Source organism: Manis pentadactyla, chromosome 9, assembly GCF_030020395.1.
Source record: "Manis pentadactyla isolate mManPen7 chromosome 9, mManPen7.hap1, whole genome shotgun sequence".
NCBI classification, from domain to species: domain Eukaryota; kingdom Metazoa; phylum Chordata; class Mammalia; order Pholidota; family Manidae; genus Manis; species Manis pentadactyla.
Window position 1 is genome coordinate 35,974,724 of NC_080027.1, and position 13,142 is coordinate 35,987,865.

At 47.6% G+C, this 13,142-nt stretch overlaps 1 protein-coding gene across 10 annotated transcripts in view; it reads left to right on the forward strand.

The window, feature by feature from the left end:
* The window catches only part of TENM4 (teneurin transmembrane protein 4), a 717,007-nt gene that overhangs the window by 643,894 nt on the left and 59,971 nt on the right, over positions 1 to 13,142 (forward strand). For all 10 annotated transcript variants that reach the window (XM_057507188.1, XM_057507183.1, XM_057507185.1 and 7 more), the window contains 3 exons: positions 5,761 to 5,880; positions 9,250 to 9,511; positions 12,050 to 12,317. In XM_057507188.1, the coding sequence (XP_057363171.1) occupies positions 5,761 to 5,880; positions 9,250 to 9,511; positions 12,050 to 12,317 (650 nt within the window). The remainder of the gene's footprint in view (positions 1 to 5,760; positions 5,881 to 9,249; positions 9,512 to 12,049; positions 12,318 to 13,142) is intronic.

Sequence of the window (13,142 nt, forward strand, 5' to 3'; positions counted from 1 at the left end):
AAGTCCTTATTTTGAATCATGGCTCCCCAGGAACTATTTCAAGAATCAGGGAAAATTTTGAAAGAGATGATCAGGAAAGTCTCTTGTAACATGTCATGACTGGGGGTGGTTTCCAGGAATGTGTATGTAGGTGGAAAATGTCATGCTAGGAAGTCTGGTTGGAGACACTGAGGCAGCACACTGAGACCACAAGCTAGAAAGAGAGAACAGCAGAAGAGCCCGTGTGGCCCGGCTGGAAAGGTCTCGGAGGCTACAGAGTGGATACAGTCAAGCTTTTATGGGGAACCCCCTTGATAGGAATAGTTTGACAGGCCTTGAAGTGGGGCTTCTCATTTGGGCCCAAGTAAGGTTCTAAGACATTGGGTAAAGTACAGTAGATGCTGGAAAGATCTCCATTCAAGCAGTGTTAACAGAAAACAGTTTAAGAGTTGGTATAAGTCAGGCATATAAATCCATTTAAAGTAGGTAACACAGAGGAGTGATTCGCATAACCAGTATGGCATAGAGTCACAAATACTTTAAAGCAGAGAAAAGCTCAACTTCCTTTTGGCACCTTGATTCCAAATGCTTATTCCAATCTCCTGAATACCAACTTCATTAGCTGTTTTCATTTAATAACAAAATAAGTTAAAGCCACAGTTTTTCTCCCTTCACCTTCCTTTATCTGCTTTTATAATACATTGGATAACAGTCTAACTTAATTTCTGGCATTAATTTTTTCAAAGTTTTCAAAATAGAGGTACAAAGGAGGAGGCTGTCAAACCAAAGTATCAGGGCTGCAAACTGGACTGAGCCAGCCGTGGAAGACAGTTCAGGCTGACCGACTCTGTCAGAGGTCCAGCCCTTCCAGCCCTCGGCTCCCTAGACACGGCCCTGTCGAGGTCAAGTAGCTCAAAGTTCTCTGGCATCACCCCCACCTTCTGTTACAGAAACACATCAGTTCTTCATGCAGTAAATTATCAAGAGCTTCCTCTGTGCCATGCATTCCAATTCCAGGGCAAACACCTGCTTTGCTGGAGGCTCGCTGTAGCCTACCCAGAAACAAGCATCAACTGTGCTCAGTGCTAAGAATATAGCCATGAGGGATGTGGTCCTGTCTTCAAGGAGCTCATGGTCCGCAGGGGGAGAGAGATGGCCACAGTAGTGTGGCAGCACTCAGAAGTTTTGCAGACAGCCCAGAGGGCTTGGTGAATGGCCCAGGTGGGTCCTGAACTTGAGCATTTTCCAGTTGAACAGGATAGGTGGAAGGTTCCATAAAAGAGGAACCATCAGAGGTAAGCATAAGCATTGAGTGAGCTCTTCTAAGAGTCTGAAGCCGCTTGTAGTAGGCCTGCTGGAGCTGGATCGGGTAGCACCAGAATAAAACCATTTACATTCTTAAAAATGGATTCCATTTTACATCGGGTCAGGAAAAATTCAGCCTGTGTGGACATTGAGAGAGTGGGGGTCCAGAGAGGCTGGTGACTCTCCAAGGTCATATAGGTAGTTCCAAGCCACAACTAGAACCTGACTCCCTGTCCAGGGCTCTCTCCACCACACCCTGACCACTGCTGCCTGACTGACAGCTGAAGTTGGTTTCTTGCTTGATTCTGTTCCAAAGTGGTTTTGTCGCTCCAACACTTTCCTCTCTTGATCTCAAACCTGGCCACTGTCATCAGGAAGCAGTCAGGCAAACCTCCTTTCTCTCCAGCATCAGTAAGTGCACCTCACTCTCTGGCCCTGGGTGTATGACTGGACCGACGCCAGCACGCTTGAAGCCCCCCCCCTTGGCCTGGCACGAGTGCTCCTTCCTGGCAGAGTTCACCCAGCCTAATGGCTTGTTTGTATCCCAGCCGCCTGACATATGCCAAACCCATGTGTTGACTCACTGGTGTCAGCGACAGCGACAGTCAGGCATTTCAAATTGGCTTTGGGGAGCTCCAGCAAGCAACTGGGGACTGTAATTCATGCTTTTCTATAACCCCAGCACTGAATACCTAGCTTATCGTAGGTGACCAGTTTTTTAAACGTAAGTGAATTTTAGTTACTGCAGATGCGTAACACAGAGGTAAGAGTAAGGACCTAAAACTTAAGAAGTCCTGGCTTTGAGTGTCAGCTCAGCCATTGAGTTCTTTGCTGTATGACCTGGAGCAAGTGTTTTCTCTCTGAGTTTTGGTTACTTGATCGTTTGCACACACCAAACACTCAGGGAGCAATACCGTCTGCTTACCCTAGCCACAGGAGATGCAGGCCCTGCCGTCCTTTAGCTCGCCTGTAAGCATATAAAGTAGCTAGGTGAACGTGGATGACAGGATTATATGACAGTCACAGTCACGGAGAGACACTCGGAAGGTTTAGGGAGCCTAGAGGAGGGGTGATTAACTGTGCCAAGAGGAGTTGGTAACATCCTCACTGAGGTGACGACAGCTTAGATGGGTCTCTGAGGATGAGAAGAAAATAACACCCCAAAACTCCATTATGCCAAGACAGTGGCCAAGGGAAAGCAAAACATGTCACGTACAGGACTGTGGTGGGAGACTCACAGGAGCCCCTGGAAAGCCGAGTGGTTGGCAGTGGTTTGCGCCACACCTTAGTGATTTCTCAGATAGGTTGTCTTGCTTATGGAATTTCATAGTCAAAGCAGCAACTGTTTCTCAGCCACACTGACTCTTAGTGTGGAATCAGTGTCCTAGCAGAACATAAAAGCTGGCTCATAGCAGCTCATAAGAACTGCTTATTAAATGTTCAGGAATTCTGTGAGCTAGTTTTTAAACACAACTATTCTTAACAATTAAATTATGTAAAATTTTAAGATATATTAAAAATAAAAGTAATGAATAATCAAAATTCATCACTTCCTAGCTACTTTACTGTATTACCGATGCTCTTGAGTTTATTCAGGACTACTGTATCTGTATGATGGAAATACTGTGTAAATGGTGTCCTGCTGTGCATCACTAACCCACTTCGGGTTCAGTGATATCTCCTTAATAGCATGAAACTGGCCTTGGTAGAAGTATTTACACCACAGAAGTAGGCAAATGCTACAAATTAAAGCTGTTTTTCTTTTGAAAGCCAGCTATTAAGTGTCTGCCACTGATCATATCCATTAAATAAATGGACGAAGAAAGAAAGTATTTGGAAGCCCAGCACCCACATCTTTTCAAGCCTCCCTTGACAAAAACACGTGGCAGGAGACACATTTCAGAGGCCTTCACAGAGCAGACTTCCCATCTCCTTTGTTCCAGGAAATCCTTTATGTTAAACTGGGTTTTCTTGACAACTGAAAATCATGATCAAACGGGAGGATGGAAGTGTTTTTCTCCAGGACTTAAATCCTGGGCCAAATGCCTGTTTTGGCAAGAGGCCTCTGTGGCCTACAGGGATATAAGAAGTCAGTCTTCTCCAGAATCCAAAGCAATCCACAGGAACCTGGGCTAAAATTACATCTGCTCTGGCTTGCCAAAGTGGAGGCTACATGATAGCCAAATGGTGCTGATTTAATGTTTCCCCATTATCAGGAAATCCCCAAAGAGAGATAAATCAGAGGAGGCTGGCCCACATGTGCATGAGGGGCAGCAACCAGGGCAGCCCCCAAAAGAACACCATCCCCAGAGGCCTGGTTATTGTCCAGGCAGAATCTGAAGGCACATATGTCTAGAGAAGGCTGGACAGTAGCCAGCAACAGGAGATGAGATCTGTTAGTAATTCTCTGGAAGGACAAAGTTCCAGCAATACAAAATTCAATTTTCCTCCATGAAAGAAAGTATCTCTCAGTACCAGCCGAATACAATTGATAGAATAAATCTTCTGCATTAACGGAGAGATAATTTCACATAAATATGTTGGGAGACCTTCAGAGCAGGACTAAGAGTCTTTGCTGAGCCTCACCTGCTTAACTTGTTTGCCATGTAATTGCATTTAGACCAAGGGCCTCGGAAGGAAACCACTGACTGAATTAGCATTAACCAGATTGTGTGCAGTGGGGTGGGCCAGGTGGGGGTGGGGAGCTTACTGCATCGGGGGTAGTTGTTCTTGCCTTCAGAAAGGACAAGCTGACACTGGTGAGACCAGCTGCTTACAAGCCTGGTGTTAATTGCTTTTCTCATCAAACAGAGAAAAGTTTATCACTCTAGGAAGGTAGAGATGTACGTATCTGATAAAGCAGAGGTTGAGTTTGAGATCTTTTTTTTTATGAATGCCCACAGGCCTCATCAGCTCTTCCCTAGGCCAGAAAAAGCCCTTCTAAGCCAAGGTGAGTGCAGAAAGCTGTGTGGACCATCATGCCTGCATCTTTGCCTCAGATCTGCCTTATCAGTGAAGGCTGTCTCCTCAGTGCCCTGATCCCTTAGGGTGCTCACCTCCATGAGCACCTTCATTGTCACCCGTTACCAGCGGCAAGCAGACTGGTGTAGAGTTGGACCCAGGGGTGAGAGGCCTGGGTTCAATGCCTGGCTCCATCACCACATCCCTGTGTGGCCTGGGGCAAATAACACAACCTCTGTGGACCCCAGTTTCCTCTTCATCCACTAACTCAGTGATTTTCCAACTGGCTTTTCTCCAGCTTCTCCAGAGGCTAAGACTCCACGGAGTTGCCTTCAGAGGATCTCCCAAGGGGAGAGTGGGGTCCGATGTCTACTTCATCTAGAGTAGATCTTGGGTTTGTTTTCCACTGTGAGGTCCTTATAAAACGTATCTGCTAAAAAGGTTCTGATTCTGAAATACTTGAAAAGCCATCATTCTAGATGATCTCCAGTTGTCCCACATTTTTACTCAATCCACCATTTTTTCCAGTGACCTAGTACTCGTAAGGCATTTCCAGGCACTGCAGAGAGAAAGAAATCGGCTTTGACCCTTCCCTTGAAGAGCACATGGCCTGGTGGAGAGGAGAAATCTGTATAGTGCCATAGGGCATCAGGTGTTTGTGTCCAGTTTTGGAAGACAGTGACTAATTCTAACTAGAGCCATCAAAAAAGGCTTCAGCGGAGAGGCATCATTTGAAGCTGGGTCGTAAAGGATGAGAATGTTGGGAGGAGGGTGCGGGAATGACATCTGAGGCAGATGGAAGAGCACTGCACAGACCCAGAGGCTTTGAACAACTCCGCCTGGCACGCTGGGCAACACAGATGGTTTGTTGTTGGGGATCTAGAGGGAAGGTGGTGGGGGGGTGTTGGAAGAGGAGACAGGCCCCAGAACCCTTGCCAGTGAGACGCTGGCATCTGCCCTCCTGCTGTTCCCAGTGCCAGATGAGAGGAAGTACCCTCTATCCTGTTCACTTTCTTGTATGTCCACTTTCAGTGAGACTGTCAGAGAAATGGTAACCCCTGCCTTTTATGAACTTACTCTGGACCAGGGTGAAAAAACTAAAGCTCAAAGAGGGCCACATATTTGTGCAAGTTTAGAGAGCTAGAAAGTGGCAGAGCTGGCGTTTGAACCCAAGACACGTGACCCCAAATTCACATGCGTAACTGCACTGTGTAGCCCTCAGATCAGCTTTATCTCCTACTAGCACAATATAGTATCCTTGGAAAATAACCTGAGTGATATCTGAAAATATCTCCCAGTAACAGTTCTTTAGAGGACACTTTGATGCCTTAAATTGAGGTGATATGAAAAAAAAAAAAAGGTTATTATTCATACTGAGTGAATACCTTGAGCCCCTGGGTATGAAGACATGTCTGAGTGACCTGCCTTCTGTCTTCTGACCCCTAAGAGTTGCCTGCAAGCCAGGATACTGAGCATGAAAAGTAGATCACATTATTCTGTCTTCTCTACTCACAGGCATGCATGTGTCATTCGTGGTCAAGTGATGACATCAGATGGGACCCCACTGGTTGGCGTGAACATCAGTTTCGTCAATAACCCTCTCTTTGGATATACAATCAGCAGGCAAGATGGCAGGTAGGAGACCTGTTGCAGGCTTGAGTTAGTGAACGCCCTGCTGTCTGTGGTCTTGCCACATAGCTGCTGGAATGACAACGTGGAAAGAAGATGGGACTTGTATTCAGAAGACCTGAATTCAGATGCCCAGCTCTGCAACTCACTAGCTATGTGACCTTGTATCTGACTCTGGCCTAAGTCCCTTTGGCTATAGATTAAGCAGCTTAATCTTATTTGGTTCTCAGAGTAAGCATAGGTACCTTATACATATTATCCTTTTCCAGGGCTTATGATGTAAAATACAGTCACATGGACCACTTTCTGCAGGCCAGACCGCTCCAGAAATCTTAGCATTCCTGCTCTGTGGTTTCCATCGGTAACCACCTAGGTCTGCGGACACTGCTGGGTGAAGACAAAACTCCGATTTTCGGATCCTTGTGAGAACCATCAGTAGAATGAAAGGAAGGTTCTTTAATCCCTCGAGCTCTTCCATTTGCTAGCTGTGTGTTCTTGAACAAATCTCCTCACCTCCCTAGGCCTCAGCTTCTTCATCTGGTAAATGGTCCTCACACTGTCTATCTCACATATTGGTTGTAAGAAAAAGATCCTAATGATGAGTGGGGAAGCACCTTGCACATAGTAAGTGTTTAATAAATCCCGCCCCACTCTGGTTCATTGCTGTATTTCCAGGGTCTGGCACACAGTAAGTATATAATCATATTAGCTGTTTATTAAAATTACAAATTACTAAATGATGAGAGGTGATGATCATAGTACACACAATGAGAATATTTTGGAGAGAAGGGGAGGGGAAGGAGGGAAGTGGAATATTTAGGCTGTCGGCAGTTGACAAGTCCTCTATTTTTAATAAAATCAGGTGATGGCGGTCCATCTGGCTGCATGTGGGCCCATAAGGTTGATTTTCACTCTGTGTGAGAAATTATTCTCCAGCCTGATTGGTTTTAGCACCTCTTTAATCCAATATCAGATGTGAATATGTCCCAGCCGAGGTGATAATGAAATAGAGGCTCATCTGTCTGTGCCATCATATGTGCCTCTTAGATGGGGTTGGCAAGCTTGGTGTGGGGTGGGACGCCCTCTCCTCACTCTCACTCCCTGTGCATAGAAAAGGGCCCCACTAGAAAGGCTGGCAGGTCTCCAGGGGTGACCTGTCCAGACCAGGCCAGCGCTCCCTGCCCCACGCAAGTTCCATCCCAGCAAGCATCTCAGTGTAGATTTCTCCTGCAGCCCGGGAGCATCTCCTTCCTCAGGCTCTCTCTGTCTTTTCTACCTTCCATCTAAGTGCTGCCTGCTTTGTGGAAATGGCAGAGGTGAGCTTCCTAGGCAATAGGCATTCTTACTACACTGTTACCTCCTGTGGAACAGTCATCAAAAAGGAGCCATGGGGACTGCTCTTCTTCTGCCATGACCCTCGCCTGCCCTTCATGTCAGACAGCAAATCGTCAGTCCCTTGCCTGCTGTGCTTGCTCGGGTGGGTCAGTGAAGCCCACCAGAGTCACATAAGTTTGGTGGCCTGAGGAAAATGCCCCCCTCTAGCACCTCCAGGCTTTGATTCATTCTGTTGTGCTATCCTTCCAGTCTCTACTGTTCCTTAAGAGCAGGGGGTGCTGGAAAGTAAGCATCAGCCGTATTTCCAGCATGAAGCCTGCTAAATTATATCAGAGTAGCCAGAGTGGCAGCATCTTAGAGCTTGAATTTCAGAACAGTTCTTACCAGTGCTTTATTGGGCTGAAGTTTTCTTCCCAACCTAGACACTGCATGACATGTGGGGAAGTCATTATTTATTCTCTAAGTGTTTGAAGATTCCCTTTGTTATAGGTGAATAGGTAGCATCTTGACCGTTTCCCTCTCCCTCTTCCTTGACTCACCCTTTTTCTTACCTTTCATACTCCAGGAGAAACCGTAAGGCTAGAGACGTAGTCTGGAGATAACACAGATACAAGCTCAAGCCACAGCTAACATATCTTTGTATTCCTCATTTCCAGGCAGGCACTGTAATGACACACACACACACACACACACACACACACACACACACACACACACACCTCTCTCTCTCTCTCCCTCTCCCCCCCACCTCTCTCTCTCTCTCTGAAATACCACCCCTCAAGTCTTAACAAGAGCTCATAAGCAGAAAACAGTAACAGAGAAGTTAGCCAAAGAGATCATTTAAAAAGATGGAAAGGAGAAGACATACAGAAAAAATTTCAAAAGAATGGGACATAAGAGAACCAGTTCAGGCTCGTTGAACTGAAAAATGGGATTACACAGAGCATGATACCTGGGGAGTGGGGCCCTGTGCTTTCCCTATCCATTAGCCCATCCATCTAATTAATAACTCTGCCAAGTGATTATGACCACCAGCTTCATTTCACAGGAGGAGACTGAGACTCAGGCAGGTGACATAACTCATCTGTAAAGGAACAGGGCTCGGACTGCTCTGAAGGTGTTTGGGCTGCAGCTGAGAACCAGGAGCCCAGAATCCGGGGACACTGTCTGCCAAGGGCAAGGTTTGGCATGAGGCAGGACAGCTCAGGGCAAAATGCTTGCAGCTGCTTTATCAGGGATAAAAGTCAGGTCCTGCACTGGGGTCCCTAAAACCGACTGTACAGGTAAATATTCGGTTGACTTACAAAGGCAGCATCACCAGCAGTCAGGGATGCTGCACAGAGATCTCACCTCCCCTGGAAGGCTGGGACTCAGCTTTCTGGATCCCTTTTCATTTCTAATGTACTGTGGTTCTACTTGTGCCCATCTCTAAATTGCTTAGGTATTTTATTCCAAAGGCCGGTATTGAACAATCTATCATGATCAGAGCTAAAATTGCTATAAAGTCATAGACTCTTAGTGACTTAAGAATAATTTTCATTTAAACCTTTAAATTTTATAGATGAGAAAATTGGGATCAGAGATGCTAAATGATTTACCCAAGATCACACAGCTCATGGCAGAGAGAGGACTGGGCTTAGGGCTCCTAATGCCAGAGCAGGGCTTGCCCCACTTTATTCTGCTGACTTTTTGCTGGGCTTTGGCTTTTAGAGGCCCTGCATGCCAGAAGCACCATAGCACAGGCTCATCAGCCATTTGGTGTCCTGGCAAAGAGCCTCCATAGCAATGGTTTTTCATTGGGTTTTAGCAAATTCTCAACAGTGAATCATTTGCAAAAAGAAAAAAAAATGCCTTCTGGAATCTCTGCCACTGCGCATGGCTACAGTGAAGTGTTTCAGGCTTTAGGGTCTCCTCAGCAAGGGCTCAGACCCTCAGTATAATTTTTTCCTCCTTTCTCTGTCTCCGCTCTTCGTCTTCCTCCTCACCTCCTGTTTCCTGCTTTCCCCCTCCTCTCCTCCTCAACCCTCCCCTCCCAAACAGCTTCGACTTGGTCACCCACGGCGGCATCTCCCTCGTCCTGCGGTTCGAGCGGGCGCCGTTCATTGCGCAGGAGCACACCCTCTGGCTGCCCTGGGATCGCTTCTTCGTCATGGAGACCATCATCATGCGGCACGAGGAGAACGAGATTCCCAGCTGTGACCTGAGCAACTTCGCCCGCCCCAACCCCATCGTGTCTCCATCCCCGCTGACGTCCTTCGCCAGCTCCTGTGCCGAGAAAGGCCCCATTGTTCCGGAAATTCAGGTACCCAGCTTTCTTAACGGCATTTCTCCATGCTTTTTCACTTGAGAGGCAAAGGAGAACCTCAGAGACAGAGGAAAGAGAGACCCCATCAGCCCCCTGCGGAACCGAGCCAGCAGACCACACACCGCTGCCGTGTCCTAGTGCGATGGCCACCCCTCTCACACACTTATGGCACGTGAGCTCTGTTAACTGCCTGGCACACTCCAGCATATAGTAAATACGCTCCTTTTCCACTTTGCTATCCAGTTCACTTCCATTTTCCTTTTCCCCACCCCTCAGTGTGCCCCCTTCCTCATTATTTCTGTTAAAAGTACTTACAAAGTTAGGTTCTACCCAGAGGAGTGAGACAAAACATCCCAAATATGAGCATCATAGTAAAGATCACATGAGAAAATGTGTATGAGGCACCTAAGACAATGTCTGGCACCTATTAAGTGCTCAGTAAATTTTAGCCATTATTATTAAGATTACTTTACACATGCTGCCTTCATGCCAATTAAGGTTTGCTTTGACTCAAATCTATTCAGGAGAGTGTTGTACTTAATTACCACTAAAAGGAAGTAATTTTAACCTAATAGAAATCAAGAAAGATTCTGTGCCTATCAAAGCTGTGGGGAGTTGAATTTCTTCCTCTATCCCTGCCCAGTTTCTATGGCAGACAGGAAGGGCTGCAGAAGGGGGAAGATGGCAGTGCGGGCAGGAAGCCCCTGTCGTCCGCCTGCTCATGAGAGAGAGCCCAGGTACTGTGGGTGTGAGCAAGTCACTCGTGGTGGTGGAGCAGGGAACTGATGCATATTTGTCTGCACATTTCATGCCTGGCTGAGCAAACACATCTCTGTGTGTACCCTGTTGAGGGACTTCGGCCGTCAGCCCCAAGAAGGAAACACAGCCATTTGGAAATTCTCACTGTACCCACAGGTTGAAACCTTTTCAGAGATGCAGCACTTGTGTCCTATCTCAACTACCAGGCAGACCTTCCTTATGAAATGATTGTCAGTGGAGACAGCATGCTGAAGAGAAATAATTTGTTACCCAACCCTGGTTCAGCTCCAGCTAACATTTTCCCAGGAGCAGGAACTTTGGGACAAATGAGGTTAAAAGTCCCACCCTCTTTACAGTGCTCCCTGGGTGGGGTTCTACAAGCCCGAATGGGTCACAGACCTTGCTTATTATCAGATTCATGTAATAAGTGAAAACAAAACTTGGGTTTTTCCAGTCCTATCCTTGGCTAGCCTTAGCAAGTCCTAGGAGATGTAAAATTTAAAGGGTATGTTGAAGAAGGTAAATATTTATGAAAGCATCAGGCTGGCACCTGAACCCTGCCTGTGGTTCATTGGGGTGTAGAGCCTGCGATGCCTTGAACTTGTAAGCTGAAATTTTAGGAAGATTGCTTTGGTTTAGGCCCAGTCCCTAAAATCCCATGTGTTCAGTCCCTAAAATCCCATGCGGTGGGTGGGAGTTCACAGCCATCTATGAAATGGATGGGCAGGGAAAGGCCCAGTTCCTCTGTGAACAGGAGAGAAGAACAGTCATTGTCATTTTAATGGCTATGTTAGCCTCAATTGATTTAATGTCCCCTCCTTGAAACAGAGCCCGGGTTATCAAGCTGATAAAAGTCCTCTGCTTTTGCCATGTGTCTGAGCATCCTGCCATTAATTTAAACTTTCCATCTTGGAACTGAGCCCATGGCACCCAGTAGAGGAAGTGCTCCTTCCCCTCTGCTCCCCTAGCGTCGCACTGAGGAAAGCAACTCCACACGGCTGAATCAACCTCCTCCTGTGGAAGAGCGGGGCCATCAGCCACAGTCCTAGGCAGGCTGGACTCCCAACCCTGCATAGTTGTCTGACCATCATATCATAGTCTCGGTTTCCTTCCTGAAGAGGAAAGCCATTTGAAACACAATTGACTTTAGAAAGTTTTGAAAGAGAAACAGCACTCGCTGAGGCAGCTGTCCAGTTAGTCTGAGGGAAAGGTCTCGTTCACGGGATCCCCTGCTCCGCAGCACCAGCATCCCACTTAGAACCATGCACTAAGCACTGGTGTGTGCTGGGCACTGCATACACGTGACCTGACTCCCTAGGTCATCTAGCGAGGAAACAGGTTCAGAGGTTCCATGCTTTCACTAGGATGACACAGCTAGTGAAAGAGAGGTGATGTGGTGAGAAGTGTTTTACACATGTTATTTACATGTGCCTCTCAGCAATTTGGTGAGCTGAGCATCACCGTCCCTGTCGAATGGAGGAGAAAGCTGAGGCTCCATGAGGCAGGGCTGTACCACTGTACCCCACAAGAGCTGGCTGCAGAGACCTGGCCTTCTGCCTCAGCTCACCTGCCTTTTCTCCATTCTCTTCCTTTCCCCCTCTGCTCCCCCTTCTTCCCTGCCTCTTCTAGTTCCCGCTCCTCCCCTCCCCCTTTCCCCTTGTCCCTCTCTGCTTCCTCTCTGCTTCCCAAACACCCCACGTCTGTAGGCTGTGGCCGCCCCGCCCCTGCCCCCCTGCGTGATCGCATGGCTGTCACTGCTGTGATCTGTCTCTCTAGGCTTTGCGGGAAGAAATCACTATCTCTGGTTGCAAGATGAGGCTGAGCTACCTGAGCAGCCGTACCCCTGGCTACAAATCTGTCCTGAGGATCAGCCTCACCCACCCTGCCATCCCCTTCAACCTCATGAAGGTCCACCTCATGGTGGCGGTTGAGGGCCGCCTCTTCAGGAAGTGGTTTGCTGCGGCACCAGACTTGTCCTATTATTTCGTCTGGGACAAGACAGACGTCTACAACCAGAAGGTGTTTGGGCTCTCGGAAGCCTTCGGTAAGCCTCCCAGCGGTGGACTCAGCACCATCCTCAGAGAGACTAGCATTGGTGGGCCCGGGCTCTCTCCACATCCCTCCCTCACCCCAGAAATGCCTGCAGCTTAGTTGGCCTTAAGACCTTTCAGTGACCATCTGTAACCTCACAGAATGTACTCAAAGACCCAAATGTGGAAAACTTGACCATTACAAAAGGGGTTACAAAACCAAAAAGGCCTTGAAAAGCACTGTGGTAATATGTGATGGGCCGAAAGAGGCTTCATGCCACAGAGACAGAGCCCTGCGGGCATTGCCTCGGTCCCCTCACTGCAACCAGCCTGTACTTAGCCGTCAAAATATGGGAGAATGGAGTTCCTGTGTTCTGCAGTTTTATTGAGGTGCAGGAGCTAAGATTCTTCCTTCTGCAGAAAGGCTTCTGGTCTCTTTACTTCATTTCCAGTCAGAGAGGTTGTCTCTTATCTGTTGTTTTGGTGGTCTTTTTCCAAGATGAAGCAGAAGGTGACTGTAGCCTCACCCAGAGTCCCAGCGCCACTCAGCCCGTGGGCTTCGGGGGCGGGCCGTGCTCCTGTCTGCTTTCTGATTAGGGCAGGGCTGCAGGAGGGGCTCCGCGCTGGACTGTTGGCAGCCTAAGCCTGTGGGCTCATCTGCCATGCACTTAGGGTAACCACCCAGAAAAGCCCTTCTCGTCTTGAAGCCTACTGCATTTTCATTCCCTTTCTAGATTCAGCAAAGAAAGAATGAGGAAGTGGAGACTAAGTAATATTGTAAAAAGACAGAGGAAGGGAGGGAGGAGGTCTGGAAGTCAGTCAGTAAGAGAATGTTGAGT